The sequence below is a fragment of the Adiantum capillus-veneris genome, chromosome 22 (genome assembly GCF_014529385.1).
Source record: "Adiantum capillus-veneris isolate H3 chromosome 22, ASM1452938v2, whole genome shotgun sequence".
Classification (NCBI taxonomy): domain Eukaryota; kingdom Viridiplantae; phylum Streptophyta; class Polypodiopsida; order Polypodiales; family Pteridaceae; genus Adiantum; species Adiantum capillus-veneris.
In genome coordinates this window covers 128,665,885-128,693,861 of record NC_140952.1, presented here as the reverse complement: position 1 = coordinate 128,693,861, position 27,977 = coordinate 128,665,885, and the positions used below count along the sequence as shown (strand labels likewise).

The 27,977-nt window shown below is 43.6% G+C and overlaps 1 protein-coding gene across 1 annotated transcript in view; it reads left to right on the top strand.

The window, feature by feature from the left end:
* Positions 1-27,977, top strand: part of LOC147430206 (synaptotagmin-5-like) — a 123,028-nt gene that overhangs the window by 8,933 nt on the left and 86,118 nt on the right. Inside the window, exons 2-3 of the mRNA XM_086494703.1 lie at positions 6,369-6,473; positions 7,064-7,114. Of these exons, the coding sequence (XP_086350829.1) occupies positions 6,369-6,473; positions 7,064-7,114 (156 nt within the window). The remainder of the gene's footprint in view (positions 1-6,368; positions 6,474-7,063; positions 7,115-27,977) is intronic.

Here is a 27,977-nt window from a genome sequence, read left to right as displayed (position 1 = left end):
TTTTGGCGGTTATCCATACTCTTACTCAGTGGCGGCACTACCTACTCAGAGCAGATTTTACTGTCTTTACAGACCATCAGAGTTTACACTACTTCTTGTCACAAAAGCAGCTATCAGAAAAGCAGAAGCAGTGGGCGAACATCTTGTCACAGTTTTACTTCCAGATTGCCCATGTTCAGGGACAAAAGAATTTGGTGGCAGATGCTTTGTCTTGGAAGCCGTTGGTTCTGGCTATTTCCGCGATACATCATAGGAGCTTCGAGGATATGGTCGATCAGTATGCCACGGATACGGATTTTGCAGACGTTTTCACACGGATATGGGATGGGGAGACAGTAGCGGGATATTCCATTCGGGATGGCTACTTGATGAGAAAAACCATGTTATGCGTTACACAGCCCCGTTGAGGGAAAAGGTTATGACTAAAGGCCACTGTCCGTCTTTTACGTCACTACAGCGTTGCTACCAGCATGAAAGGGTTAGAGAGAGATTTCTTTTGGCCGAGACTCAAGAAGGATGTGGACGAGTTTGTGCGTTGTTGCTTGGTATGCCAGAAGGTCAAGTTTGACAGGCATAAAGCACATGGATTGTTACAGCCTTTGCCCATACCCACCCGCCCCTAGGAAAGTATTGCAATGGATTTCATTTTTGATCTCCCGATAACTCAGAGTGGTCACGATGGTATCTGGACTCCTATTGACAGATTTAGCAAATAGGCTCATTTCATTCCAGTAAAGAAAACAGTCAAGCCGGATCACTTAGCGAGACTGTTTGTGGCCCAGATTTTCAGATTACATGGCATGCCTGAGACGATTGTCTTGGACAGGGACCCCAGATTTACGAGTTTGTTTTGGAAGGCAATTCGGGAGAACATTGGCACGCGGTTGTAGTTCTCGTCATCTTTCCACCCGCAGACTGACGGGCAATCTGAGATTGCCAATTTAGTGGTTTTAGATTTATTGAAGTCTTACATCTCGGATTAGAAGACTCAATGGGAAAAGTATCTACCTTTGGTGGAATTTGCCTACAATAACACGATACACTCTTTGACGGGGAAGGCGCCATTTGAGATTATTGAAGGTGCTGCAAAGGTTCCACCCTTCCTGAGCACGAAAGATAAGATTTTTGAAGTTGATGAGTATACGCGCGACTTAGATACGGCTTTTGCCAAGGTCCGCGAGGCTTTGCAGAAATCTCAAGAACGACAGAAAAAGACAGCAGATCGCCATCGTCGCGATGTGCAATTGAAGGAGGATGATTGGGTGCTCTTATGTTTTGAGAAGGCACACCTGAGAAAGTAAAAAGGAAAGGAGAGGCTTTTTCCAAAGCTTAGTATGAGATACTATGGACCTTTCCAGATCTCCGAAAAGATCAATGATGTCTCCTTCCGACTGAAACTGCCTGACACTTGGAGGATTAACAATGAATTTTATGTGAGTCTCTTGAAACCTTTTAAAGATGATGTGCCCGAAGATGGGGAGCCTGATGAGAAACCCGAAGTGAAGGAAAACGAGGAGATCCTTGTTCTTGAACAGATTTTGGCACATAAGGACACAAAGAATAAGGGTAAAGTAAGAAGGCGGTTCCTGGTAAAATTTAAGAACTATCCTGCTTTGGATGCGAAGTGGATGGAGGAGGAGGACCTAGCAAATACTCCTCAGATTGTGAACCTTTATCTTGAAGCTTTTGGTTTAGCATAGTCTATTCCAAATGGAACCCAAAATTCAGCTTGGCCGCAGATCTGGTGCAGTGGGATGCACAAGAGGGGAGTTACTCCGCTCCTTTGTCAACAGATGCCTTGATTTTTAGAATACTAGAGTCATTGATGTCTCTTTGAGTTTCAGGGATACTGAGAGCTGACAATATTCTGCTGTGTGACTTTATGAAATGAAATTCCGGAATATGAAACTGATTTGTTCTTGACTTGTTTTTAAGTGCAGGAACTGATAGATGAAATGATTGCAGCATTTTGGTCTAAATGATCTTGAATAGACATGGTTGCAATAGGGGTTAGCCAATCGGGCATCGATGAGGTCTTGAGTGGATCTAGATGCGATTGCTAGCTACATTGCCGTTAAATCATGGTCTAAGATCCGAATGAATGTTGAATGTCATGTGATGTTCTATGATGTCTAGTGATGTCGTGTGATGTGACTGTTGATTGGTACATGTGCTAGATGTGTGTTCCTAGTACGTAGGTACTAACAGTCAGTCTCTGCTAAGGCAGTTTATGGCTTCTGTCTATTTTGCAAGCGTAATCGAGGGCGATTACAATGCTTTCAAGAGGGGGGTATGTCACAAATGTGATGACGTGGCTGATGGGGCCAATATCTCTTGGCACAGAACTCCGCCGGGCCAATGTCGAATAAATTGTGAATTGTGAACTGTTTTGAAGTGGTTATTTGGTGCTGTCACGGTAGATTCTTGACTTGGAGTGTCCAAGTCTGTTACATTGTCCACCTTTTATAGGCCACTGTACCATAGAAATCACCTTGAAGGGTGTGGAGCGTTACTTCTATTGGCCGAAGCTTAAAAAGGATGTGGATGACTTTGTTCACAGTTGTTTAGTATGCCAAAAGGTCAAGTTTGACACGCATAAGGCACACGGACCCTTACAACCTTTACCCTTTCCCACTTGCCCCTGGGAAAGCATTGCTATGGATTTCATCTCTGATCTCCGCAAGATTCAAAGTGGGCATGATGGCATTTGGACATTCATCAACAAATTTAGTAAGCGGGCTCACTTCTTTACGGTAAGAAGACAGTTAAGCCCGACCATTCGGCGAAACTGTTTGTCTCACAGATTTTCGGAATATATGGCATGCCTGAGTCCATTGCTTTGGACAGGGAAAAGTATTTGTCCTTAGTAGAGTTTTCCTACAACAACACACGGGGAAGGTGTCATTTGAAGTATTCGAGGATGTTAAGAAGGTTCCTCCATTTCTAAGCACCTAAGACAATATTCTTCTGAAGTAGATTTTTGAAAAAAAAAAAGAAAAAGTCTAGAATGCATGGAAGGCCATCTAGCCGTTTCAAGGAGGAGAGCTTGTCCTCTTTCGACAATGACCATATCAATAAGAAAACCAAGGAGTTCAAGGAAGGGAGTTAGGCAGTCAGGTTTGAGACGTTTTCTCACACTACTAGGACACCCATCGAACCCTTGAGTTTGTACAACAATTTGACGTCACCTTCTCTGGACGACGATTTTCAGAATATTCTAGGGTGCGAAAGACATCGTACTTGAAAGGAATTGTGCAAGCATGGTGATCTACTTTGTTGTTACGTAGAGAACCACATGCGACGTGGTTAAAATTATTTTTCACGTCAACTTGGATATCAGATGAATATGCAAGAGATGTGATCATGGCTTGGAAACACTTGAAAATGACTGAGGACGGTAGTGCAGAGTGTACTTATAATCCTTCTGTCCATGATGCATGTATGTCAGGTGTTGCAGATGCTCATGTGTGGTACTTCGACAGTGGTGCTACAAAGAGCTTTACCTCTCATGGTGACTTGTTTACCTCTCTCGAAGATGTCCCTCATGGGAATTCAGTCACTTGTGCCAACAATGCCTCTGATCCAGTCAAGAGAGTTGGAAAGATTGTGCTGACTGCTGCGAATGGCAGTTCCTTCACACTTGTTGATGGACTTTATGTACTTGGGATCAAAAAGAACCTTTTGTCTGTATATGCACTTGCTAGACTTGGTCTTGTTGTCAAATTTGTGGATGACAAATATACAGTTCATGATCTTAGTTTTGGTGATAAAATTGTTGCATTTGGCATTTTATGTCGTGGGTTGTATAACTCACTTTATATTACAAGTGTGGGCAGGATTATGCAAATGCAGTTGTGGATTCGAAGGCTGTTTCAGATGCAAAACTTTTGCATGCACATTTTGGGCATTTGAGTTTTGCCAGTTTTGTTTTCACAGAAATCTAATATGGTTGCTTCTTTACCACCTCTTGAAGTACCTATGAAGCATGTTTGTGAAGGCTATATTTTGGGTAAGATGCAATGTTTGAAGTTTCCAAAGGATGGTTCAGTAAGGGTTGCATGCAGGTTACAACTTGTGCATAGTGATGTTTGTGGGTCTATGAAAACTCCGTCCTCAGGAAATTACATGTACTTCATGATTTTCATTGATGATTACTCTAGGCATGGGTGTATCCACTTAAACCTAAGGCGAAGTGTTTATGTGCTTCAAGCAATTTCTGGCTATGGCTGAAAATGTCTCTAAATGTACTATGGGTACCCTCCGTTCAGATCGAGGAGGGGAGTATATGTCTCATGAATTTAATGCATTTCTGGCTAGTCGTCGGATAAAACACCAATACAGTTGCCGTATACACCTCAGCAAAATGGTGTTGCTGAAAGGAAACAACCTCCTAGTGAGGGAAAAATTCCACGGCAGTCCTAAGTGTGTTCAAACACATCACTACCACATGTATATGGTAACAAATACCCCTTGGGGAGTGATGCGGTGAACGAGAGGTGGCACATAGAGTATAGGGAAGTGCCATGCCCTGAGGACATGATCAGTCCACAAAGGGGAGTAAGCCCAAAGCTTTGTGGATAACACCTTCTCACAAGACAATGCCTTTGTGAAAAGATTTGCGAGGTTGTCCTGTGTTGGCACATAAGTCAAGCCGGTCTCTCCTACTAAGAGTCTCTCCCTGACATAGTGATAATGCACCTCAATGAGCTTTGTGTGAGCATGAAAAATTGGGTTTCTCGCAGCTACCAATGCGCTTTGACTGTCAGTGTAGATGATGTTGGTAGTGTCTTGTCCAACACCCAAATCATCCATAAGGCGTCTGAGGCTTGAGCCATACACTCACCTGTAGCTGTAAAGACTGCCCTATACTGGGCCTCACAACTGGAAGTGGCCACAGTAGGTTGCTTCTTGCTCAACCATGATATGCATGTACTGCCAAGCATGAAATAGAAACCACTTGCGGACACTCGCTTGTCAAAACAACCAACCCAATTTGAGTCCAAAAAAGCATGTGAATCTGGTGACAATGATCCCCCCTTGGGATACAACAACCCAAGATGTAAAGTGCCACTTAAGCGGTGAAAGATCCGCTTGAGAGCTTGTCAATGCGTGGGCTATGCGTAAATCTACTGACTTGTGAGATTGCAAACTGAATATCTGGCCTTGTGTTGCATACATAAATAAGGCATGCAAGAGTAGTTCGGTGAAGAGTGACATCGGCAGGATCACGAGCATCATAAAGACTTGACTTCAAACGTGTTTTCATGGGAGTGGCAATAGGTTTGCAATCCTCAAGTCCAAACTTACATAGCAATGTCTCTATGTAACTTGTCCGACACAAGGCAATACCGCCATCACACTGCTTAAACTGTATACCCAAGTAATGATGCAACAACCTCAAATATTCCATCTTGAAACTAGCATTCAAATCAGCCTTAAATTCAGAAATATGTGCCAACTCTCGTTCACCGCATCACTCCCAAGGGGGATTTGTTACCATATACATGTGGTACTGATGTGTGTGAACACACTTAGGACCGCCGGGGAATTTTTTCCCTCACTAGGAGGTTGTTTCCTTTCAGCAACACCATTTTGCTGAGGTGTATACAACGACTGTACATTGGTGTTTTATCCGACGACTGGCCAGAAATGCATTAAATTCATGAGACACTCTAGGGCTATCTTATCTTTTCATTGCGCACTAAGTAATACTACTCTCTATTGTGTTCGTTGAGCTTCCTTCGTCTTCTCCAAGCTGTCTGTGTTTCCCTGCAACCCATTTCCAACAAAGTTCAGTTCAGTTGTTTGTAGTTTTCTCACTTGTGTTGCAGTAGAACTTTGGCTTGGAGTGTCCAAGTCTATTAATGTTTACTCTTTCAAATTTTCATATTTGTTTGAGTACGTGGGAGGAATGATTGCAGCATTCTCTTTCTAAAGAACCTAGTGCATCCAAAATTCTGTTTGGATGAGATGACTAGATGGTGATCCTAGTGCATCAAGAGTTCTATTTGGATGAGATGACTAGATTCTTTTCCTTGTGCATCAGTGTTCTAAAAGAGTGAGACGACTGGATGGTGATTCTAGTGCATCAAGCTTTCTGGTTTAGATGAGATGACTAGATTGATTGTTTACATCTGAATGTCCAATGTGAACTTTGTGGATGTATAATGTTATCTGAAATCGTGTGTGGATTAGGATATGTACAGATGCATGCTTTGTGACTATTTTTTCAACAGTTAGCTATTCATGGGGCTGAATTACCATGTACTCTTCTTTAGTCACCTTTTTTTTTGTTTCTGCAATTTACATGGTTTATTTGAAGCTAAAACATTGGTGATGGAAACCTGATAGAGCTACATTTGATACAGGCAACATTTGTGCATAGTCTCTCAAGGCTTGCTCCAAAAGATGCAAGGCGGTTATTTTCGAAAGACGTATACCCTCCCTGGGTTGTTTTCCCAGCATGTGAGAAGGTGAATATTACTGGCTGTGTTTAGTAAGGTTGTATTCTATAGACTTGGGTCCAATTAATTTTTTTCAACATATTGTTTACATAGTAAGATACCGTACCACAAGAAAGCTCAAGAAATCAATGGTGTAAGGGGGTTTCTAATAAAATAGGCCTTGAACTCTCATGTTGTAGAGAATAAGCTTCCTTTTGTTAAGATGTGAATGGGAACTTTGCAAAGAGCATATATGGCATGGCCAGTGATGTTTCTGGTATAGTGGTCTTGATAGGCACAAAGGGAAGGAATGGTTTTCTTTAGCATGAAAGACACACAAAAGGGGAGCTACTTAGTATCGGCTTGGCATTCTTAAACTGAATAGAAGATGAATGTGGTGGTCTTCAGAAACTTGAATCTGAGAGAGAGTTGTAGAGAGCAAGAGAAATGAGAGGTAAAGCCTTGTCAAAGTGAGCTTAGTTACTGCTTTTGCTGACTATTTAGTTCATTGCAAGAAATTGAAATTTGGGGCTTGTTTTGGTGACATCAACAACTCTGAAAACCTTATTTTTGAGTTTTCTATGAGAATTTTAGGCTGACTTTCATATTCTACTACACAGGTTGGCTGGCTTAATGGTGAAGTTGCAAAAGTTTGGCCCTTTCTGGAACAGGTGACTTGCTGCTTTTTCTTTCTTGCTAAAGGTTGCTTTGAGAAGTTTTGCAAGCAAATACGTTTAATTTATTTGATACACATAGAGAATCCCTATGTTAAGTTACCATGCTAGGCAAAGTGGAGAAAGCTGCAGCTTTCTCCACTCTGCTTTCTATTTATCGTCTCTAAAGATTTGCACCCTTGTAAATAGGCTATCCCTTTTGGAAATAGGCTCTAAAGATTTGTACCCTTGTAAATAGGCTATCCCTTTCGGAACTTGTTGTTACCATATACATGTGGTAGTGATGTGTGTGAACACACTAGGACCGCCGGGGCATTTTTTCCCTCTTCAGGAGGTTTTTTCCCCCGTGCATTGTATATACGCCCATCACTCTAAGGCTATCTATCTTCCATTGCACACTAAGTAACACACTCTCTATTGTGTGCCTTGAGCTTCCTTCGTCTTCTCCAAGCTGTGTGCGTTTCTCTGCAACCCTAATTCCAACAATTGGTATCAGAGGCTTAGTTGCCAGCAGCTCCAGCACATGCGTACTCACTTTCTCCGATTTCAGTGAGGTTTGGCGAGCGTTCGCAGTCGAGAAATATTTCGTGAGTACTCATGAGCTTAGTCTGCTTGGATTTCTGATTCGGGCTCATTTCAGCCTCCGTTTCCACTATAGACATTATTGCACAGGCTATTTCGTCATTTTGTACAAAATTTTTGTCAGTGCTGTTTTCTGCATAACAGGTGCCTTACAGTCTTCTACGGTTTGTACTAACTATATAGCACATGTTGTTCCTGCTCCGTTTCTCCTCTTTTTGGGCATTTTTCACATCACGTGCAACATTTACCATGATTGACAACAACACAGATGTGTTCAAGATGTTTGCTGCTGAGGACAGGTTGGATGGGGCCTATGTGGGCTTATATGATGCAATACGTTCTTGTGTCAAAGGGTGTCTGGAATATTGTGCAGGGCATTGATGTACGTCCTGTTTCTGAGGATACAGGCGATGTTGAGGATGTTGGAGGTCTTGCTGCAAGGATTGCTGCTATTAGAGTTGTTTTGCCTACGACAGAACAAGCTCGTTGGGATGTAAAGGATGCACAGGCTCATGCATTGATTGCGTTGTCTATGAAGCGCACCATTGTTTCTCACATTCGTTCAGCAAAATCTGCAAAATAGGCTTGGGATATTCTAGCAGGTCTTTATGCAAGCCGCAATGAGGCTAAAATGTTTTGCTGCGTAAAGAGCTAGAGTCGAAGATTATGCATGAGGAAGATGATATGGACACTTTTCTTGCTAGTGTCAAGGATATGAATGAGCAACTTATTTCTGTAGGTGAAGTCATTTCAGACAGTTCCCTTGTGCAGACTGTTCTTGATGCCTTACCAGATTCTTATCAGAATTTTGCTAGTACTTGGAGACTTATGACCTAAGGAAATCCTGAAGTTGTCAAGTTTGATGCATTATGCACATTGCTGTTACAAGAGTCACTTTCGAGAAAAAACAGGACTAGACAGCGTGCAGTTGAACAGGCTTTTATTGCTTCTCAAAGAAAGGGTGGTAACAGCAATTCAACCACTTCTTATGGTTCTATTGCGAGTGGCAAAACTTCTGTTCCCAATGATTTTGCTGGCAGCAGTTCGTCTGGCAATTCCGGTGATAAGGACAAAAAGAAGATGCGTTGTCATTATTATAAAGCTAATGATCACTTGGTCAAGACGTGTCCTACGTTAAAGGCCAAAGAGGCTAAGAAGAAAGAGGGTGGTTTTACTGCAAATGCTGGTTCCACTACAAATGCAACCATTGTTGAGTCTTCTGTGAAAGGAGACTGTGATGCTGATGTCGATGCAGAATGGGCTTTTAGTGCAGAGTGCACTTACAATCCTGCTGTCCATGATGCATGCATGTCAGTTTTTGCAGATTCACATGTGTGGTATTATGATAGTGGTGCTACAAAGCACATTATCTCACATTGTGAATTGTTCACCTCTCTCGAGTCTGTCCCTCATGGGAATTCAGTTGCTTGTGCCAACAATGCCTCTTATCCGGTTCAAGGAGTTGGAAAGATTGTGCTTACTGCTGTAAATGGAAGTTCTTTCACACTTGTTGATGCACTTTATGTACCAGGGATCAAGAAGAATCTTTTGTCTGTATCTGCACTTACTAGACTTGGACTTGTAGTCAAATTTGTGGATGACAGATGTACAGTTCATGATCTCAGTTTTGGTGATCAAATTGTTGCATCTGGGCTTTTGTGCCGTGGGCTGTATAAGGTCACTTTGTATGACAAGTGTGGACAAAATTTTGCAAATATAGTTGCAGACTCAAGGACTATTTCAGGTGCAAAACTTTGGCATGCACGTTTTGGTCATCCGAATTTTGCCAGTTTGCTGCGTTTGCAAAAATCTGATATGGTTGCTTCTTTGCCGCCTCTTGAAGCACCTGTCAAACATGTTTGTGAAGGCTATATTTTGGGTAAGATGCAGCGTTCTAAGTTTCCAAAGGATGGTTCAGTTCGGGCCACATGCAGGTTGCAGCTTGTGCACAGTGATGTTTATGGGCCCATGCGAACTCCGTCCTTGGGCAATTACCTTTACTTTGTGACTTTCATTAATGATTACTCGAGGCATGCATGGATATTTCCACTTAAAGCGAAGTCCAAAGTTTTTATGTACTTCAAACAATTTCTAGCTATGGCTGAAAATGTATCGAAATGTACTATGGACACTCTCTGTTCTGATTTAGGGGGGGAGTATATGTCTCATGAATTTAATGCATTTTTGGCTAGTCGTGGGATAAAACACCAACGTACAGTTCCTTATACACCTCAACAAAATGGTGTTGCTGAGAGGAAAAACAGTCCACGGAAATGGCACGATGTATGGTCAAAAGTCAAGCTTTGCCGCATTCTTTTTGGCTTGAGGCCATCATGTGTGCCAATTATGTACTAAACAGGTGTCCTACGAAAGCTTTGCAATCTATTACTCCGTATGAAGCATGGCATGATAGAAGCCTTCTATTGAGCACATGCGTGCTTTTGGCTGTTTGGCATATGCTTTGGTGCCACAAACACAGCGTAGAAAATTGGATGATAAGGCTGTCAAATGTATTTTTTTTGGTTATAGTGCTGAAAGCAAAGGTTACAGGTTGTATCATCCGCAAAAAAAGCGTATTCTGGTTTCACGGGATGTAGTGTTTGTGGAAGATTCTGTTCAGCCCTTGCTGTCATGTACTAGAGACAGTAATGTAAGCTCACAGGACATTTATGACACTTTGTTGCCTCTTTTTAGTGGTGGAAGTTCGAATATAAATTCCAATGAGGCAAATGTACAACCTATGGGGGTTTCCGAAAATGTTACAGATCAGCCTATTACTGATGCAGATGTACATGATGTACTTGATGAGAAAATGAGCAGGCTAGAGGTATGCCAAAATGGCTGGTGCATACATTGCGTGACAGTAAATTGGATGTACCTTTGTCTAGTCGTACTCGTTCAGGCTCTCATCATGCATCTTATGCATCAGATTGTTATGCTTTGGCTGTATCTAGCTTACATGATGTTGAGGAGTCTCTGTCTTTTGATGAAGCACAGAATTCAGAAAATTGGATGGCTGCCATGCAATTAGAATATGATGCACTTATAGAAAATGACACATGGACTTTGTGTGATTTGCCTCCTGGCAAAAAGGCCATTGGTACAAAGTGATTTTACAAGTTGAAACGCAACTATACAGAATATGGTAAATTAAAAATTATATGCAGTGACATATTTGAGGAAGTTTATGTAACGTAGCCTCGCGGTTTTGTCAAGAAAGGACAAGAGGACAAAGTGTGCAAATGTAACAAGGCTTTGTATGGGTTGAAGCAATCTCCTCGTGCTTGGTATGAGAAAGCTGACACTCATTTGGTCAAACAAGGCTTTCGTAACAGTCCAACAGAAAGCACATTGTATGTAAAGCGTGAGGGTGATGCACTTCTCATTGTGGTTCTTTATGTAGATGATTTGCTGATCACTGGATCAAATGAGAGACATATTGCTAAATTTAAGGCTGATTTGAATGCTACTTTCAAGATGAAAGATTTGGGGCTGTTGCATCATTACTTGGGTATACAGTTTAAGTAGTGTGATGGTGGTATTGCCTTGTGTCAGAAAAGTTACATAGAGACATTGCTATGTAAGTTTTGACTCGAGGATTGCAAATCTATTGCCACTCCCATGGAAACATGTTTGAAATTGAGTCTTCATGACGCTGGTGATCCTGATGATGTCACTCTTTACCAAACTGTTGTTGGATGTCTCATTTATGTATGCAACACGAGGCCAGATATTCAGTTTGCAGTCTCATAGGTCAGCAGATTTATGCATACCTAGGGTCTAAGCATTGGCAGGCTGTCAAGAGGATTTTTCGCTACCTTAGTGGCACTTTACTTCTTGGCTTGTTTTATTCCAAGGGGGGATCATTGCCGCTAGACTTACATACTTTTTCAGACTCAGATTAGGCTGGTTGTTTTGACACGCGAGTGTCCAGAAGTGGTTTTTGTTTCATGGTTGGCAGTTCATGTATATCATGGTTGAGCAAGAAGCAACCTACTGTGGCCGCTTCGAGTTGTGAGGCTGAGTACGGGGCAGTCTTCATAGCTATGGTTGAGTGTGTATGGATCAGACGCCTTATGGCTGATTTGGGTGTTGGACAGGACACTACCAACACATCTACACTGACAGTCAGAGCGCATTGGCAGTTGCGAGGAACCTAGTTTTTCATGCTCGCACAAAGCACATTGAGATGCATTACCACTATGTCAGGGAGAGACTCTTAGCAGGAGAGATCAGCTTGGCTTATGTGCCAACACAGGACACCTTGCAAATCTTTTCACAAAGGCATTGTCCGTAAAGCTTTGGGCTTACTCCCCTTTGTGACTAATCATGTCCTCAAGGCATGGCACTTCCCTTTACTGATGTGCCAGCTCTCGTTCACCGCATCACTCCAAGGGGGATTTGTTACCATATATATGTGGTAGTGATGTGTGTGAACACAATAGGACCGCCGGGGCATTTTTTCCCTCTTTAGAAGGTTTTTTCCTCCGTGTATTGTATATACGCCCATCACTCTAGCTTCCTTCGTCTTCTCCAAGCTGTGTGAGTTTCTCTGCAACCCTAATTCGAATACCTGTTAATGCTTGTTTGCCTAGAATTGAACACAATTACTGGAATTCAAGACCAAAAATCCCCTTCATTTCTTGCACGAATCATCACACCCTTTGATTGAGCAAAGTTGACATTTTGATCAGTTATAGCTACTCAACCTAAAGGGACCCTAGCAGTATATACCGGGATTCTTAAAAATATTATGAGAAAACGTTACTCTTAGAAGATAATCCTCATCTATCAACTAATTAATACCCTCACAATCTTCATCTCAATCCCAAAGTGGGTTGTACTCTTGTGAGCGTTAATCATGCTCCCACCTCAGCAGAATTGGGGGAGACAAAGTACTACAACACCAGAGACAAAAGTGGAATACACTTCTACTATAGACCACAGAGAGAGATCTTCCAAGTATGCAATACTCGAATAATCATACCACAGCAACTCGCAATATTTATTTTGAGCTGGTCCTTGCAGGTATCTCCCTGTTCTCATCAGTTGTTACAAGTACAATGAAAAGTCTTCCTGCTAAAGTTGCATAGACACATGCTCTGAAGATCTGTTGCAACAGCAGATAAGGGGTCTGTACCAAGAGAAGAGGTTTGATGCACTCCCATGTATTTTGGGGGTGAAGAACCCAAGGAGGAGGAGACATCCACACACTGAATAATCCAAGAGACCCTCGTTTCTCTTTTATAGAGCAGAAACTGAGTAGCTTATTGATGTAGAAACTAGTCATGCTTGGTTGGCCTTTTCTTAATATTTTTCAGTGCATTTGAATGTACTGGATGCATACTTTATAATTCATCTCTTAAAAAACAATATGATGTACAAATCAAGAGAGAACTAACCTAATAAGCTTGAATCTTCACAGTTATAACTATTGGTGAGAGCCTCTAATCTACTCCACAACTTGCATGTCAGCAGAGGCTCCCCCCCCAAGGCCTCATGTTTGACGGCGCTGTGGCTCAGCTTTTACAAGTCACCCCTAAAAGCAACTGCTAACAATAAATGGCACCCAAAAGCTTCAATGTAAATTGCTTTCGTAATCCTATCGGGAAGCACCTAGAATCCAATCGCCACATCACCATGTTCATATGGACTGCAACATCAACAACCCAATTCGTTCGGCAAATCCAGTCTCATTTCACACATGACTCAACTCGGATTTCGGTCTACTCCATTTAAGCTCTAGCTCGGCTCTTGCTCCTCCCTTAGGGACATGCCACGTCATCACTTTGTGACATGCCCCCTTTAAAGGAAGAGAAATTTTCCTCGATTACGCGTGTAAAATAGATAGCAAAGCCCATCTCATAAGACAATACAACCTCAAAGTGTTGCTAAATGGACTATTTTCTTATTTTCTTGAGTAATTTCTTTTCATTGAAATTAGGAGATTTAAATGTGTGCACTTGAACCGTATGGTTAGGAATTGTAGATCTACGAAAATTATTAAAAGCCATAAGGAACAGACAACTCTGATGTGTCTTATGATGGGTGACATTAAGCATTGCGAACGGGTTGTACCAGAGACCAGGAGACGGATATTCCTGATGTGTCACTTGATGGGTGACGAGAGCATCAAAAAGGGAATATTTTGTTGGTCAGGTAGAAAACCCGAACTGGAAAAAGGAATACGCGTAAAGACACAAGCACAAGAGTAAAGATAAGTTCTGAGAACCTTTTTTTTTTAAAGTGGAATATTTCTAAGTGTTTTCTGGGAAAAGCATATGCTTTCCTGCAAGGAATCGGTGTTTGCATTGAATCTGTGCTGCCTGGAATGTGATTATATAGCATCAATTTTCAGCTCACCCCGTTTTATTGAGTTTTTTCCAGATTCACATTTTTTTAACGAGTGACTGGCAGCCCACTTAAAATTAAAGGAATGTTTAATTAAAAAAAAAGCAAAATGCTGCCCGTATGGCTGAAAACAGCAGCGTTCTCTCTCCCTCCTCTCGCTAGAAGCTGCCGCCAGCAAATTTTTTCTCTTTAGGCCTATTTTGGCTGGTGTGCATCCCAAGGTGCCTCTTTCCTCTATTCTTGTCAGCCCCCAAGACCTTTAAAAAGAGTCAACGTTCTCTATCTCAGAACAACTATAGCCAGCGCTGAAGAGTCTCCACCGCCGAGAAACTGGAAGTGCTTGTGACTATCTTGCTTTTCCGCACTCGGAGCAACAGGTAGTGATTGTGAATACGTACTACAAATAGTTGTTTTATGCTTGTGTTTTTGCAGGGACTCCGTCACGGAGAAAGAGCAAGAAGACCCTGGCCTACGCTCAGGATTCCGGGAAGGAATCCGGAATATTCTGTGGAATCTCGGCTCTGAGTACAGATGAAAAAAGGATTGAGAGCTTGCCTCTCGGATATTCCCTCACGGGAAGGAACGACCATCGAGTCTGAGAATAGAATGGAGGGGTTTTCTCCGGTTTTTGTGCTTGTAAAAAGATTCTCCCTAATAAAGATTCTTTCTCGGGGGGGGGGGGGGGGGGGGGGACCTGCCCTTCTTCTGGTCCCAAATAGTGTGTTGATCTTCTTCCTCAACTCTTCTGGTTGAAAGTTTGTTTATTTTCAGCTTGTTGATTATTTGTGTGCGCTCCCGTCGCAAAGCATGCGCTAGCACAAAGAACACATAATAATGAACAATCACATTCACAGCATAGAGGTTTTTGACACAAAATGAATAATTTCCCGTCAAATTTAGAAAAATGCAAATAGCATGTGGGCTACAACAAGTAGCACGTGGGTTGTAATATAGCATGTGGCTATAATGAGTAGTATGTGTGAGGCTTGTAGGGTTCCACATGGAAAGTGTGACTATGCACACAAATGGTGCATGCTTGGCTTTCAGGGTTTGTTCTCATTGTGAATATAAGCTAAAGGTTTACCCCAACAGACACCCTAGGAAGGTGAAGCTTACGCTAGAAGCACGGAATCTAATCCGGGAGTCTAATATAGGCTACAATGACATAGTGCTCTTAAAGATGAATTTGATGCATGAAGATAGTGTAGGTCTTACCTCCAAAGTGTGTGATTTGGGACAATGTCTAAACACTTTACAAGGTGGGTTATCACTTTCTTTATTATGAACTCATCGATGGCCTCATTTTTTACTTAATTTTCCTTGCCTTTGAAATCTGGAGGATTCTCATGTTGATAGTGCACATGTGGGTGCACGTGGCTTTGTACCGGGTTTGGTGTCCTTCTCTTGCAGTGAGGGTACACCTTGGTGGACATAGTGCTTGTATACATGCACAGATGGATGCAACATATTTGTACAAAATGCGGAAATAAGTTCGTGTGAATGCATGGCTTGGGGCTACTTGGGTAATCTTGGGATTGGATAAGACATACATTGGTTTTGTGCTTGGGCTTTGTGGAGACTTTGCCATGGAAGAAGATCTTTTGAAGAACTTTCTTGGTGGTTCTGGACTTTCTCTTTAAAGCTGACGTGGGGTGTCCAAGTCTGTCACAACGTGAAAAGCTTCAAGTTCCAAACAAACTTCATCCCAAAAGCATCTGGTCTCCAGCGCTAGTGCCAAAAGCTGCCAACGAGATTTGCGGCAGAAAATCCGGAAATCCGTATGCTGTGCCGCGTCAGCATCAGCCCGTAAATCACGGAGACATCCATACAGCGGTGCTAGGTCAGCAGGTCCACGCATTTTCATTATTTTTTTATAGTGTGCTAGTGTCCCGTGGGTCCCATCAGACGGGACCCCATAAGTTGGAACAACTTATAGCATTCTATTTGTCACTTTCCACAAGTGTCTGTCTCGGTGGTCATGCCATGTCATCACTTTGTGACACCTACGGAGCCCTCTCAGCAGCCTCCTTCACCCCTTCCACCCCCTCCACCTCCTCCCCCCCTTCCTCTTGCTCCCCCCTTCTCCTCATCACCTAACCCATCCCGTACTCCTCCGACACAAGGGACTGGACATTCATTTGCCGCTCGCCGCTCATTGGGTAGTGCTTTCGCTACGAGCAGAATGGCTCGGAGGGACAACTCTACTTGAGGGCGTCACTTGTGGTACAGGTCTCTCCTTTTGCGGCAGTCCCTCGTCGGCTGACCAGTTTTGACATTGTCCGACGGTGGGATTCCCTTGACTATAGCTTCACCCGCTTCCTCAAGGTCCCATCCCCCGACTTGGAGGCAGCTTGATTCCGAGTTCACGTCCTCTTTCTAGCAGCCAGAGGTATCAAGGCTCGGGATACAGCAGTCGGCTTCTCCTTCCCGTTGTGTGGCAGAGATCACATAGAGTGGACCTTGTACTTAGCTCTTGACGGGCTCCAACTGCAGGCTCTAGAGTTCTCACACCACACGGGAGAACTAGGGGTGACAGACTCGATACAGACACTTTGGCCTCTAGCCAAGCTCAGTGTGACGCCACCAAATGCAATAGGATGTAGGCACATTGTGGTTCACTTTTTGAAGACACTCAAAGATCTCCTTGCTGTGTATTTGCACATTATGGTTCACTTTTTTGTAGGCACCCTCCTTGTTATGTATTTGTACATGAGGATTCTTGGACAGAGGATGTAGCCCTATGGACTGCATGCTCTGCTTGGGCTTGGATGGGGCAGTCATTTTAGACGCGCCTATCTAGAGGTTGCTCGGATGAGGATTACTCCCCATCCAAGCCGGCCTTCCCTCGTGAAGAGGTAATACACCTGCAAACAAAACACTCAGAGATCATAACATAAAAAACGTTACCTCCAAAGTCTCGACGCTCGAAACGCAACTCGGTTTTCGAAAAGAAATTCCCCAGAAGAGATCTATGCACAGAGAATCCTCTCTTTCAATCCTACACACAGAATAGGTGCGCTCTCGGGTTCCTTCTCATAAATCAGCCCCGTCTATGACGTTTATGGGCTGAAAACGGAGAAAAACAGCAGCTTGTTGCGATGGAAACTCTCACTGTAGGCACTTCTTCGTGATGAAACTCACATACTTGGTCCTGGCGACTTCTCGTGCTCTTGGGGCAGCCATGAGGGTCACCGGAGGCATCATCTTTGCGGCTGAAAATATGCAGCAACCCCTTCTTGTAGCTAGCGCTGGCCTTTTTCTGTCATGCTGCAGCTTTCCCACCCCTAGAACTGAGGGCACGAGGCTGCTCTTATGGCTTCTGGTAGTCCGTCAATAATAGGAGGATCCTCCTCGGCAGAAATAGAGCATAGAGGGGACGCGTAGCCAGAGAGAGATCGGTTGGCGTTCAGCTTGAGTAGCGAGAGGGAGATGAGTGCTGGGGTTTTTTTGCTGTAATTTAACCAGGTGGCTGTCCACTTATTAAGTGGGTGGCCGACCTGCTTTTAAAAATGGTATGAACCTGCCCAAAAACTCAATAAAACCATGTACGTTGAAAACAATGCTTGCACTGCACTTCCCAGGCATCCCTAGATGCAGCCACATACACAGATGCTTAAAGTTTCCTTTGAACCCATCTTCATTCAAGTGCTTGCTCATCCTTGTGCACAAATCTAACACAGTTTGGAATTTCCTCTCGGCTGTGGAATATCCCCTTTCGGATGCCCCCGTCACCCACCTTGTGACACATTAGGAATACCCTCACCTAGTTCTTTCCTACCGAACTTACGGTACAATATCCTTCGCGATGCTCTATGTCACCCATCTTATGGCACATCAGAGATGTCCGTTCCCGGATGGTCGAATACTTGTTCTCGATGCTCCCTGACACCCATCTGATGTGTCACCATCTGATGTGACACATCAGAAGTACCCGTTCCTGGTGGCCTTACAGATATTCCCGTTCACATTGCTTCCGTCATTACTCTGAATGACGCACTATAAATATTTGTACTCGGATGTCGCCAGTGAGAAAAACCCTCACTTAAAATTCGAATAATTCATTTAAATTATTTTTCTAGTTAGATAAAGCAAGCAGTACCACGCAAGCCATCCTCCTGTGAAGTCAGAAATCTGCTCATCGCCTCAGCATAGAAGAGAAAGAGGAAGAGGGCAAGAGGACAAATTTGAATAACCGAGTGCGTGAGCATGAAGCGTTCCCATCTTCCCTCTGCCAAGAGCACCTGGCTGCGCACATCTGCAAAGAGCTGACACTCCTCTGATCCAAGCATCTGAAAACCCCATCCTGCGCAGAGTGCCCTCCAGTCAACTCTGTTGTAAGCCTTCTCAAAGTCGAGAAGGAGTATCACAAAATCCTGGCCTCGGAGACTTGCGAGGGCCAATGCCTCCCAAAAGGTAAAAATGTTGTCAAGGATACTGTGCTTCTTGACAAATCCTATTTGGGTCTCATGAATGATGCTCTCAAGAAGCGGCTGAATCCTCAAACTGAGAGCCTTTGCCAAGATTTTGTAGGTTGAGTTGAGGATGGTGATGGGCCGCCACTGCCGAATCTCATCCAAGGAGCCACCCTCCTTGGGGATAAGGTAAATCAAATCCTCACTCATGTTGTTAGGCATCTCACCAGTGTGCAAAATGTGCTGGTATGCACTACAAAGATCTAAACCAAGCACCTCCTAGTACTCCCAAGAAAAAGTTGGGAGTCAAACCATCCCTCCCCTGGGCACTACCTCTGGGGAGTGCCCTGAGGGCCTCATGGAGATCTTCTAGCTGTAGATGCATCTTTAGTCTCTGATGAATCTCCTCAGTAACTAGGCAAGGCATCTGTTCCCACAACTGCGCGCATATCCTCAGGCTCTGAAGCAAATGACCCGTCTGGTCTCCTCAACTGGCTAACATTGGTGCGCGCATGGCAAGACCCCACAGTCTCAAAGAACTCCCTAGTAACTCTGTCGCCCACCCGGGTCCAGTGAGATGCCTGCCGATAAGGAAAACTCATGATGTCGCTCCTCAATGGTGATCAGCTCCTGTCGAGCGTGCTGCATCTGCTCCTCCAACTAAGGAATGTCTAGGTGGCACTCCTACATCCGCTATATGGAAGCAATGCCCCGTCTTAGACACTTCTTCTCCTCCTTGGCTGCAACCAAGTGAGATGCAGCCTCCTAGATGAAGAAGCGACTAAGCTTAGCAAGTCTAGTGGCCACTCTACTAGCAGGGGTGCCTTGAGTGCCCAAACACTCGGTCCAAAGTTTCACCACCTGCTCTCTGAGATCTTTGTCCAAAAGAATCCTCTCGGGGATGTGTAGCATTGCACTCCCAGTCCTCTGTCTATCTGTCATAGTAAGAATCTGTAACAGACTTGGACACTCCAAGTCAAGAATCTATTGCGACACCACAAATAAACAGTTCACAGTTCACAATTGATTCGACACTGGCCCGACGGAGTTCCGTGCCTAGAGATATTGGCCCCAAAGACTGGTGCCCCTTTCGATATTTCTTTTTGTATTAATCTGCAACTCAAAGTACAAGCGAGTAGCTGGGACTCACTCTCAGACTCTGCGTCCAGATGCTCTGAGAAGTGAGAGCCCAAACTACTTATTTAAAGAGTTTACAAGGGATGCCAAAAGCAGAGCCCCAAAAGCTGGTAAAAATCAAAAGCTAACTTTCTCTCACAAACTCTCTCTTGAGAGAAAATAAAGCAAGGCTTAATAAAAAGCTCTCTCTCTCTCTCTCTCTCTCTCTCTCTCTCTCTCTCACAAACTCTCTCTTGAGAGAAAATAAAGCAAGGCTTAATAAAAAGCTCTCTCTCTCTCTCTCTCTCTCTCTCTCTCTCTCTCTCTCTCTCTCTCTCTCTCTCCGCTATTGCGTAAAATAAAGCAATAAAAGCTGCGCCAAAAATCTGCCCCAAAAGCTGCCGTAGAAGAGTCCGCCAAAAGCGTTGCAAAATCTGCGCCAGTCTGTACGGACCTGCCACGTGTCACCATTTTCGCAAATTGCGGGCATGTCCGTATTGCAACGCCACGTCAGCAATTTTCAGCCCACCGTGCCGGGATTGTTCTTAGCCAAAGGGGAGGTGTGTGTGTGTATTGGGCAGCCACGTCACTGAGTTGTGACATACCCCCCTCATGAAAGCATTGTAATCGCCCTCGATTATGCCTGCAAAACAGACGGAAGCCATAAACTGTCTTAGGAGACACTCACTGTTAGTACCGACGCACTAGGAACACACATCTAGCACATGTACCAATCGACAGTAACATCACAGGACATCACAAGGACATCACTTGACATCACAGGACATCACATGACGAATCACATTCAATATTCATTCGGATCTCAGACCATGATTTATCGGCAATGCAATTAGCAATCGCATCTAGATCCACTCAGGACCTCATAGATGCCCAATTGACTAATCTCTATTGCAACCATGTCTATCAAGATGATTCAGACCAAAATCTGCAGTCATTTCGTCTATTAGTTCCTGCACTTAAACAAGTCAAGAACAAATCAGTCTCATATAATTTGGAATTCCATTTCATAAAGTCATACAACAAAATACTGTCAACTCTCAGTATCCTTGAAGCTCAAAGAGACATCACTGACTCTAGTATTAAAAAATCGAGGCATCCGTTGACAAAGGAGCGGAGTAACTCCCCTCTTGTGCAAACCCACTCCACCAGATCCCCTGCCAAGCTGAATTCGGGGTTCCATTTGGAGCAAACTATGCTGAACCAAAAGCTTCAAGGTAAAGTTTCACAATCTGAGGAGTATTTGCTAGGTCCTTCTCCTCCATCCACTTCGCATCCAATGTAGGATAGTTCTTGAATTTAACCAAGAACCACCTTCTCACTTTACCCTTATTCTTTCTGTCCTTATGTGCCAAAATTTGTTCAGGAACAAGGATCTCCTCGTTTTCTTCCACTTCGGGCTACTCATCAGGCTCCCCATCTTCAGACACATCACCTTTAAAAGGCTTCAAGAGACTCACATGAAATGCATTGTGAATCCTCTTGTCAGGCAGTTTCAGTCGGAAGGAGACATCATTGATCTTCTGGAAAGGTCCGTAGTATCGCATACTAAGCTTTGGAAAAAGCCTCTCCTTTCCCTTCTTCTTTCTCAGGCGTGCCTTGTCAAAACATAAGAGCACCCAATTATCCTCCTTCAATTTCAAATCACGACGATGGCGATCCGCTGCCTTTTTTTGTCTTTCCTGAGATTTTTGCAAAGCCTCGCGGACCTTGGCAAATACCGTGTCCAAGTCACGTGTGTACTCATCAGCCTCAAAAATCTTATCTTTCGTGCTTAGAAAGGGTGGAACCTTCACAACACCTTCAATAATCTCAAATGATGCCTTCCCCGTCGAAGAGTGTATCGTGTTATTGTAGGCAAATTCCACCAAAGGTAGATACTTTTCCCATTGAGTCTTCTGATCCGAGATAGAAGACTTCGATAATTCAAAACCACTGAATTGACAATGTCAGATTGCTCGTCAGTTTGCGGGTGGAAAGATGTCGAGAACTGCAACCGCGTGCGAATGTTCTTTCAAATTGCCTTCCAAAACAAACTCGTGAATCTGGGGTCCCTGTCGGAGACGATCGTCTCGAGCATTCCGTGTAATTTGAAAATCTGGGCCAAAACAGTCTCGCTAAGTGATCCGGCTTGACTGTTTTCTTCACTGAAATGAAATGAGCCTACTTGCTAAATCTATCAATAGCAGTCTAGATACCATCATGATCACTCTGTGTTCTCGGGAGATAAAAAATGAAATCCATTGCAATACTTTCCCAGGGAAGGGTGGGTATGGGAAAAGGCTGTAACAATCCCTGTGCTTTATGCATGTCAAACTTGACCTTATGGCATACCAAGCAACTGTGGACAAACTCGTCCACATCCTTCTTGAGTCTCGGCCAAAAGAAGTATCTCTCTACCCCTTTCAAGGTGGTAGCAATGCCGCAGTGACCCAGTAAAAGGCGGACATTGGCATTCGGTTATAACCTTTTTCCTCAACGGCTGTGTAACGCACAACATGGTTTTCCTCATCAAGTAGCCATCCCGAATGGAATATCCCACTACTGTCTCCCCATCCCGTATCCGTGTGAAAATGTCTGCAAAATCTTGTACCCTTTCAATGGTCAAAGTCTGAGGCTGAAGCATTTGCATAGCTCAAAAAACACCAAACTGAAGCACCTATTCTAGTTGCCCCCGATTGATCTCTCCCTTTTCATGTGTATACGGATGCCAGTCAATTGGCTATGGGTGTTGTGCCGACTCAACCTAACAAGGAGCTCAACCTAGATCGGTCTGTTCACTATGCAAGTCAACTGCTCACTAAAGCAGAGCGCAACTATAGCACGACAGAAAGGGAAGGTTTGGCTATTGTGTATACTCTACAAAAATTTTCTCACAGGGGTCCACTTCACAATTATTATTGATCACCATGCCTTGCGCTATCTGCTTAGTAAGCTGCAAGTCGTAGGTCGAATGTGGTGGTGGCTACTTCTATTTCAAGAGTTTGATTTCGAGGTGGTCCTCCGTCCTCGCAAGCATACATCATGGCTGACCACCTCTCTCGCATTCAAACCATAGTTACCCGGAACGGGAACGGGATGGTCCGGAACGGGTCAGGAACGGAGAGGAGGGGGGCCTGGAACAGGAACGGGGCTGAAACGGTCGTAAGGCTTGAATTACCTCCATTCGGCTTAGTCCCAAATCGACTCCTAAACAACCCCAAAACTGCTCTCAAACTTGTCCTCAAACTACCCCAAATATGTCCCTCAAATAGCCCCAAATCTGCCTCCAAATGTCTACTTTTTTGCCCCCAAAATGCCTACTTTTGCCTGTTCCGTCCCATGTTCTGCCATTCCACCTCACGTTCCGCCTTGTTCCCCCCCATTCCGGAACACCGTTCCGGTTACACCCTGTTCCTGTAGAGCAGACGAGATGTCGGCTTATGAAGCATGGACAAAGCTGAGTGATCTTTATGAGAAGCAGAGTGTAGCTTCACAGGTATACTGGCTTAAAAAGCTTGTTGACTTGAAGATGAAAGAAGGGACACCTATGTCCAATCATCTCTGAATGAATTCAACACCATCTACAGTAAGTTGTCAGCTCAAGGTGTCAAGTTTGATGAACCTGTTAGAGCTATGTTCCTGTTGATCACATTGCCGGAAAGTTGGGACACTTTTCGCACAGCTTTGAGTAATTCTGCACCTCTAGATGGTTTGACCATAGCAGGTGTAGAAGGCAGTCTGCTTACTGAAGAAACCAACAGAAAGACAATGGACAAAGGTAAAGGAACAGCCTTAGTTGTCAGGGGAAGGACCAAAGAAAAGTACAAAGGTGGAAAGAGGAATCAGTCTCGTAGCAAGTCCCGCAGTGCTAAAGGCAAGAGTGACATAAAATGCTACCATTGTGGCAAGAAGGGTCACATGAAAAGAGACTGCAGAGAATGGAAAGCAGAAAAAGGCAAAGAGAAAGCTGAAGACCATGGTGAGAAGAACAAGTCCTTAGTGAAGATTCAAGAAATAAATGTGGCAAACACTGTTGCAGAGGATGACAGTCTAGTGTCAGGAGACATCTACTTCTTGAAGAATACAATGGACTCAGCTCTTCTTACAGCATCTGATGGAAATGCACTGAGTGACTGGATTATAGACTCAGGGGCATCACTTCATGTGTCTCCAAACATGGAGTGGTTTACCTCTTATGTGACCACTAAAGATCATGTTCGGCTAGGCAATGGGCAGACATGTGAGATCTTAGGTGTTGGAGATGTTCAATTGAAGTTTCAGAATGGCTATTCTTTCACGCTGAAAAATGTGAGACATGTTCCCGCAATTACAAAGAGCTTGATTAACACAGGTTTACTTGATGATGCTGGCTACGTCACCACTTTTGGACAGAACATGTGGAAGATATCCAAGGGTTCTATGATAGTAGCACATGGAGTAAAGTCTGGAGGACTTTACATGATTTATGTATCAAATGTCTCTAAAAATGTAATCAATGTAACCGAGCAGCCGAACGTTTCTTTGTGGCATAGCCGGTTAGGACATATGTCCAAGAAGGGAATGGAAATCTTGTCTCGTTCTGGTTATTTGCCTGACTTTTCATTTAATGATTTTGAATTCTGTGAACATTGTCTGTATGGTAAGCAAACACAGCAGCCACATAAGCATAGAAGCAGTAGAAGAGATACATAGTTGGCACTTGTTCATAGTGATTTGTGTGGACCTATGCCTAACCTATCTCTAGGGGGAGCTTCTTACTTTATGACATTTATAGATGATTACTCGAGGAAAGTATGGGTTTACTTTCTCAAGCACAAGGATGAAGCGTTTAGTGTTTTCAAAACGTTTGTGACACTTGTGGAAAATCAGAGTGGCAAGAAGCTTAAATGCTTACGCACTGACAATGGTGGAGAGTATGTTTCAAAGGCCTTTCAGGACTTTTGTGAGTCAAAAGGTATAAAACGTGAACTTACTGCTCCTTACAATCCTCCTCAAAATGGTGTTGCTGAGAGGATGAATAGGACCGTACAAGAGAAGGTCAGAAGTATGTTGTCTAATGCACAACTGCCAAATGGGTTTTGGGCTGAAGCTGTATCAACAGCTGTTCATCTTATAAACAGATCTCCTAGCAAGGTTTTGCAGAAGGATTCAGTGCCAGAGATGGTATGGTAGGCAAAATGCCCTCATACAAGCATCTCAGAGTCTTTGGCTGTGAGGCATATACTCACGTTCCAAAGGAATTTAGGAACAAACTTGAGCCAAAGAGTAGAAAGTGCATCTTTCTAGGCTATGGTAATTCTGGTGAGATGGGGTACAGACTTTGGGATCCCGAATCCAGAAAGGTTATCCGCAGCAATGATGTTCACTTTAATGAAGCCAAATATCATTCTAAACCAGAGAGGGTTGAGGAGATTAGAAGAGTTGTCTTCCAAGAAGATGGACTTGCACGTGCAAGACAAAATGTCAGGGCTCAAGAGGAGCAAGGACAGGATAGATTGGAAGCACAGGTTGTGGCTGAGCCTGAGCCACCTATTTTGCGTAGATCTGGACGTATCCCGCGACCTCCTGATCGGTTTGTTCCATCTATGAACTATGTCATGCTGACTGATTGCAATGAGCCTTCATGTTACAAGGAAGCGGTGCAAATGAAGGACTTCGGGAATTGGAAATTGGCCATGTAGTCAGAGATGACAGCTCTATATAAAAACCAGACATGGAAGCTAGTTAAATTACCACAGGGCAAAAAGACTCTACCTTGTAAATGGGTTTACAGGTATAAGATCACCGCTCACGATAGTCAGCCAAAGTACAAAGCAAGGCTTGTTGCCAAGGGCTTTAAGCAAGAACAAGGCATTGACTTTGATGAAGTCTTCTCTCCGGTGGTCAAGATGACTACATTGAGATGCTTTCTTGCATTGGTTGCCATATTAGATTTGGTGTTGCACCAAATGGATGTCAAGACAGCGTTCTTGCATGGTGATTTAGATGTGGAAATTTACATGCAGCAGCCAGAAGGGTTTGTTGAGAAAGGCAAGGAAGATTTGGTATGCCAGTTGTTAAAGAGTCTTTATGGCTTAAAACAATCACCGAGGGCATGGTACCATAAATTTCACAAGTTTATGCTTTCTCAAGGCTACAAACGTAGTGAGTTCGATCACTGTCTATATACAAAGAAGGCTAAGGATGGCAGTTGGCTGATCCTTATTTTGTATGTGGATGACATGTTGATTGCTGGCAAGCACTTGGAAGAAATTTCAGCTTTGAAGTCAAAGATGGCAAAATCGTTTGACATGAAAGACATGGGGGAGGCAAGTCATATACTTGGTATGCGCATTTAGAGAGACAGATCAAAGAAGTTGATTTGGTTATCTCAAACAGAGTATATTGACAAGGTTTTGCAACGTTTCAATATGGAGAAGGAAAAGGCATTGAGTGTTCCATTGCCACCATATGTGAAACTTAGCAAACAAGATTGTCCTGTGTCTGAGGAAGAACAGGCTGAAATGGATAAGATTCCATATACGTCTGCAGTGGGTAGTTTGATGTATGCAATGATTGCTACTCGCCCAAACATTGCATTTGCAGTGAGAGTAGTAAGTCGATACATGTCAAACACAGGCAAGAAACATTGGGAGGCAGTGAAAGGAATATTGAGATACCTGAAAGCTACAAAGAGTATGCGTATATGCTATGGGAGTCGGGAGCTAAGTGTAAAGGGTTTTACAGACTCAGATTATGCAGGTGACTTAGACAACCGAAGGTATACGTCAGGGTATGTCTTTACATTGGCTGGTGGAGTAGTATCATGGCGTTCCAGATTACAAGATTGTGTTACTCAATCTACTACAGAGGCTGAATATGTTGCAGCATCAGAGGCATGCAAAGAATCAATTTGGCTTAATCGACTAGTAACAGATTTGGGAATCAAAGAAGAGATGCCTGTGTTATATTGTGATAGTCAAAGTGCTATACAATTGGCTCGCAATCCAGTTTATCACTCAAAGACAAAGTATGTGGATGTGAAGTATCATTTCATCAGGGAAATGCTCGAGGATAAGCAACTTCAGCTTGTCAAAGTTCACACCACAGAAAATCCTGCTGATCTACTTACAAAAGGACTTCCCTCAGAGAGCTTTGCGCATTTTCGCAAGCAGTTAGGTGTAGGGTAGTACATCACTTCTCTACATCTCTTGTATATTAGCTTGTATAGTAGCTTCTCTCACACTTAAAGTACCACATTGGACTTTAAGTGGGAGGTTGTTGGGGTATAAAGCCCAATGTGGTCGCCCAGGTAAGTGGGCGGGCCGATAGGTATGTACACATTCTTTTGTAAATACCTAATAAGAACTCACTATGCTCTACACATTACAGTAGAGCGAGTTCACCATATCGTCGTGCTCCTCTTCTCGCACTCTCTCTCGCGTCGCACTTCCGCTCGTACTCCTTCAGTAACATGCATATGTGAGCATTTGTGTTGCATTGTGATGTGCCAACCATTGAATATTCCTAATTGGATGAGATTGCTTGGGTATGTAATTTTAGTGCATCAAGACACCCGTGGCAGTCTGGCTGCGATGGCTAATTTTACTACGCCAGAATATCAAGAGCTCCAATCTGGACGAAAGGAGAAGCTAACTCCTTAACAAAAAGAGCAAAGTGATTGTCCCTCGGAAATTTTTGAGCTAACTTGAGTTGTTTTGCAGATATGCTGTAATCGCAATTACTTTCTTTCAAGAAGGGGGGATGTCACAAACTGCTAACGTGTCAAAGCCCTGAAGAATGGAGCCAACTTACAGATGCCGGCCGAGGGGCCTAAACCCTAAGAAGAACAAGTAACAAAAGAAGAAGTCCTACAACTTATGAAGACCCCATCCGATGGGGCCCCAGTGACATAAAGAGATTAAAATAAAGCAGGACTCACACACACATACACACGCAAAACTGATGATGTGGCAGTTGTATGACGCTGCGTGTTTTGTGCTGATTGATGACGTGACAGTTGTACGGAATTCCGCAAATCGCGTTGGTAGCTTTTTGGCATTGCTTTTGGACCAGAAGCTTTTGAGTTTTAAAGGATTTTCATGTAAGCTGTTTTTGGGGCGTAGGGCCTTTAAATATGTGCTAAGGGCTCATTCTCTGGCATGCTTCCTGGAGAAGGTGCAGCTTGTACAGTGTTGATGCAATATAAAGAAATACCGAAAGGGGTGCCAAGGTTTGGGGCCAATACTCTCTGGGGTGGAATTCCGCCACTCCATGTCGTGTGTCATCTCTCTCTCTCTCTCTCTCTCTCTCTCTCTCTCTCTCTCTCTCTCTCAGTTCAGTTGTTATTGAAGTGTTAAAAGTCTGTTTAGTCTGTTCTTTTCTATTGGCACATGGTGCCTGTCTTGTGACAGTTACAG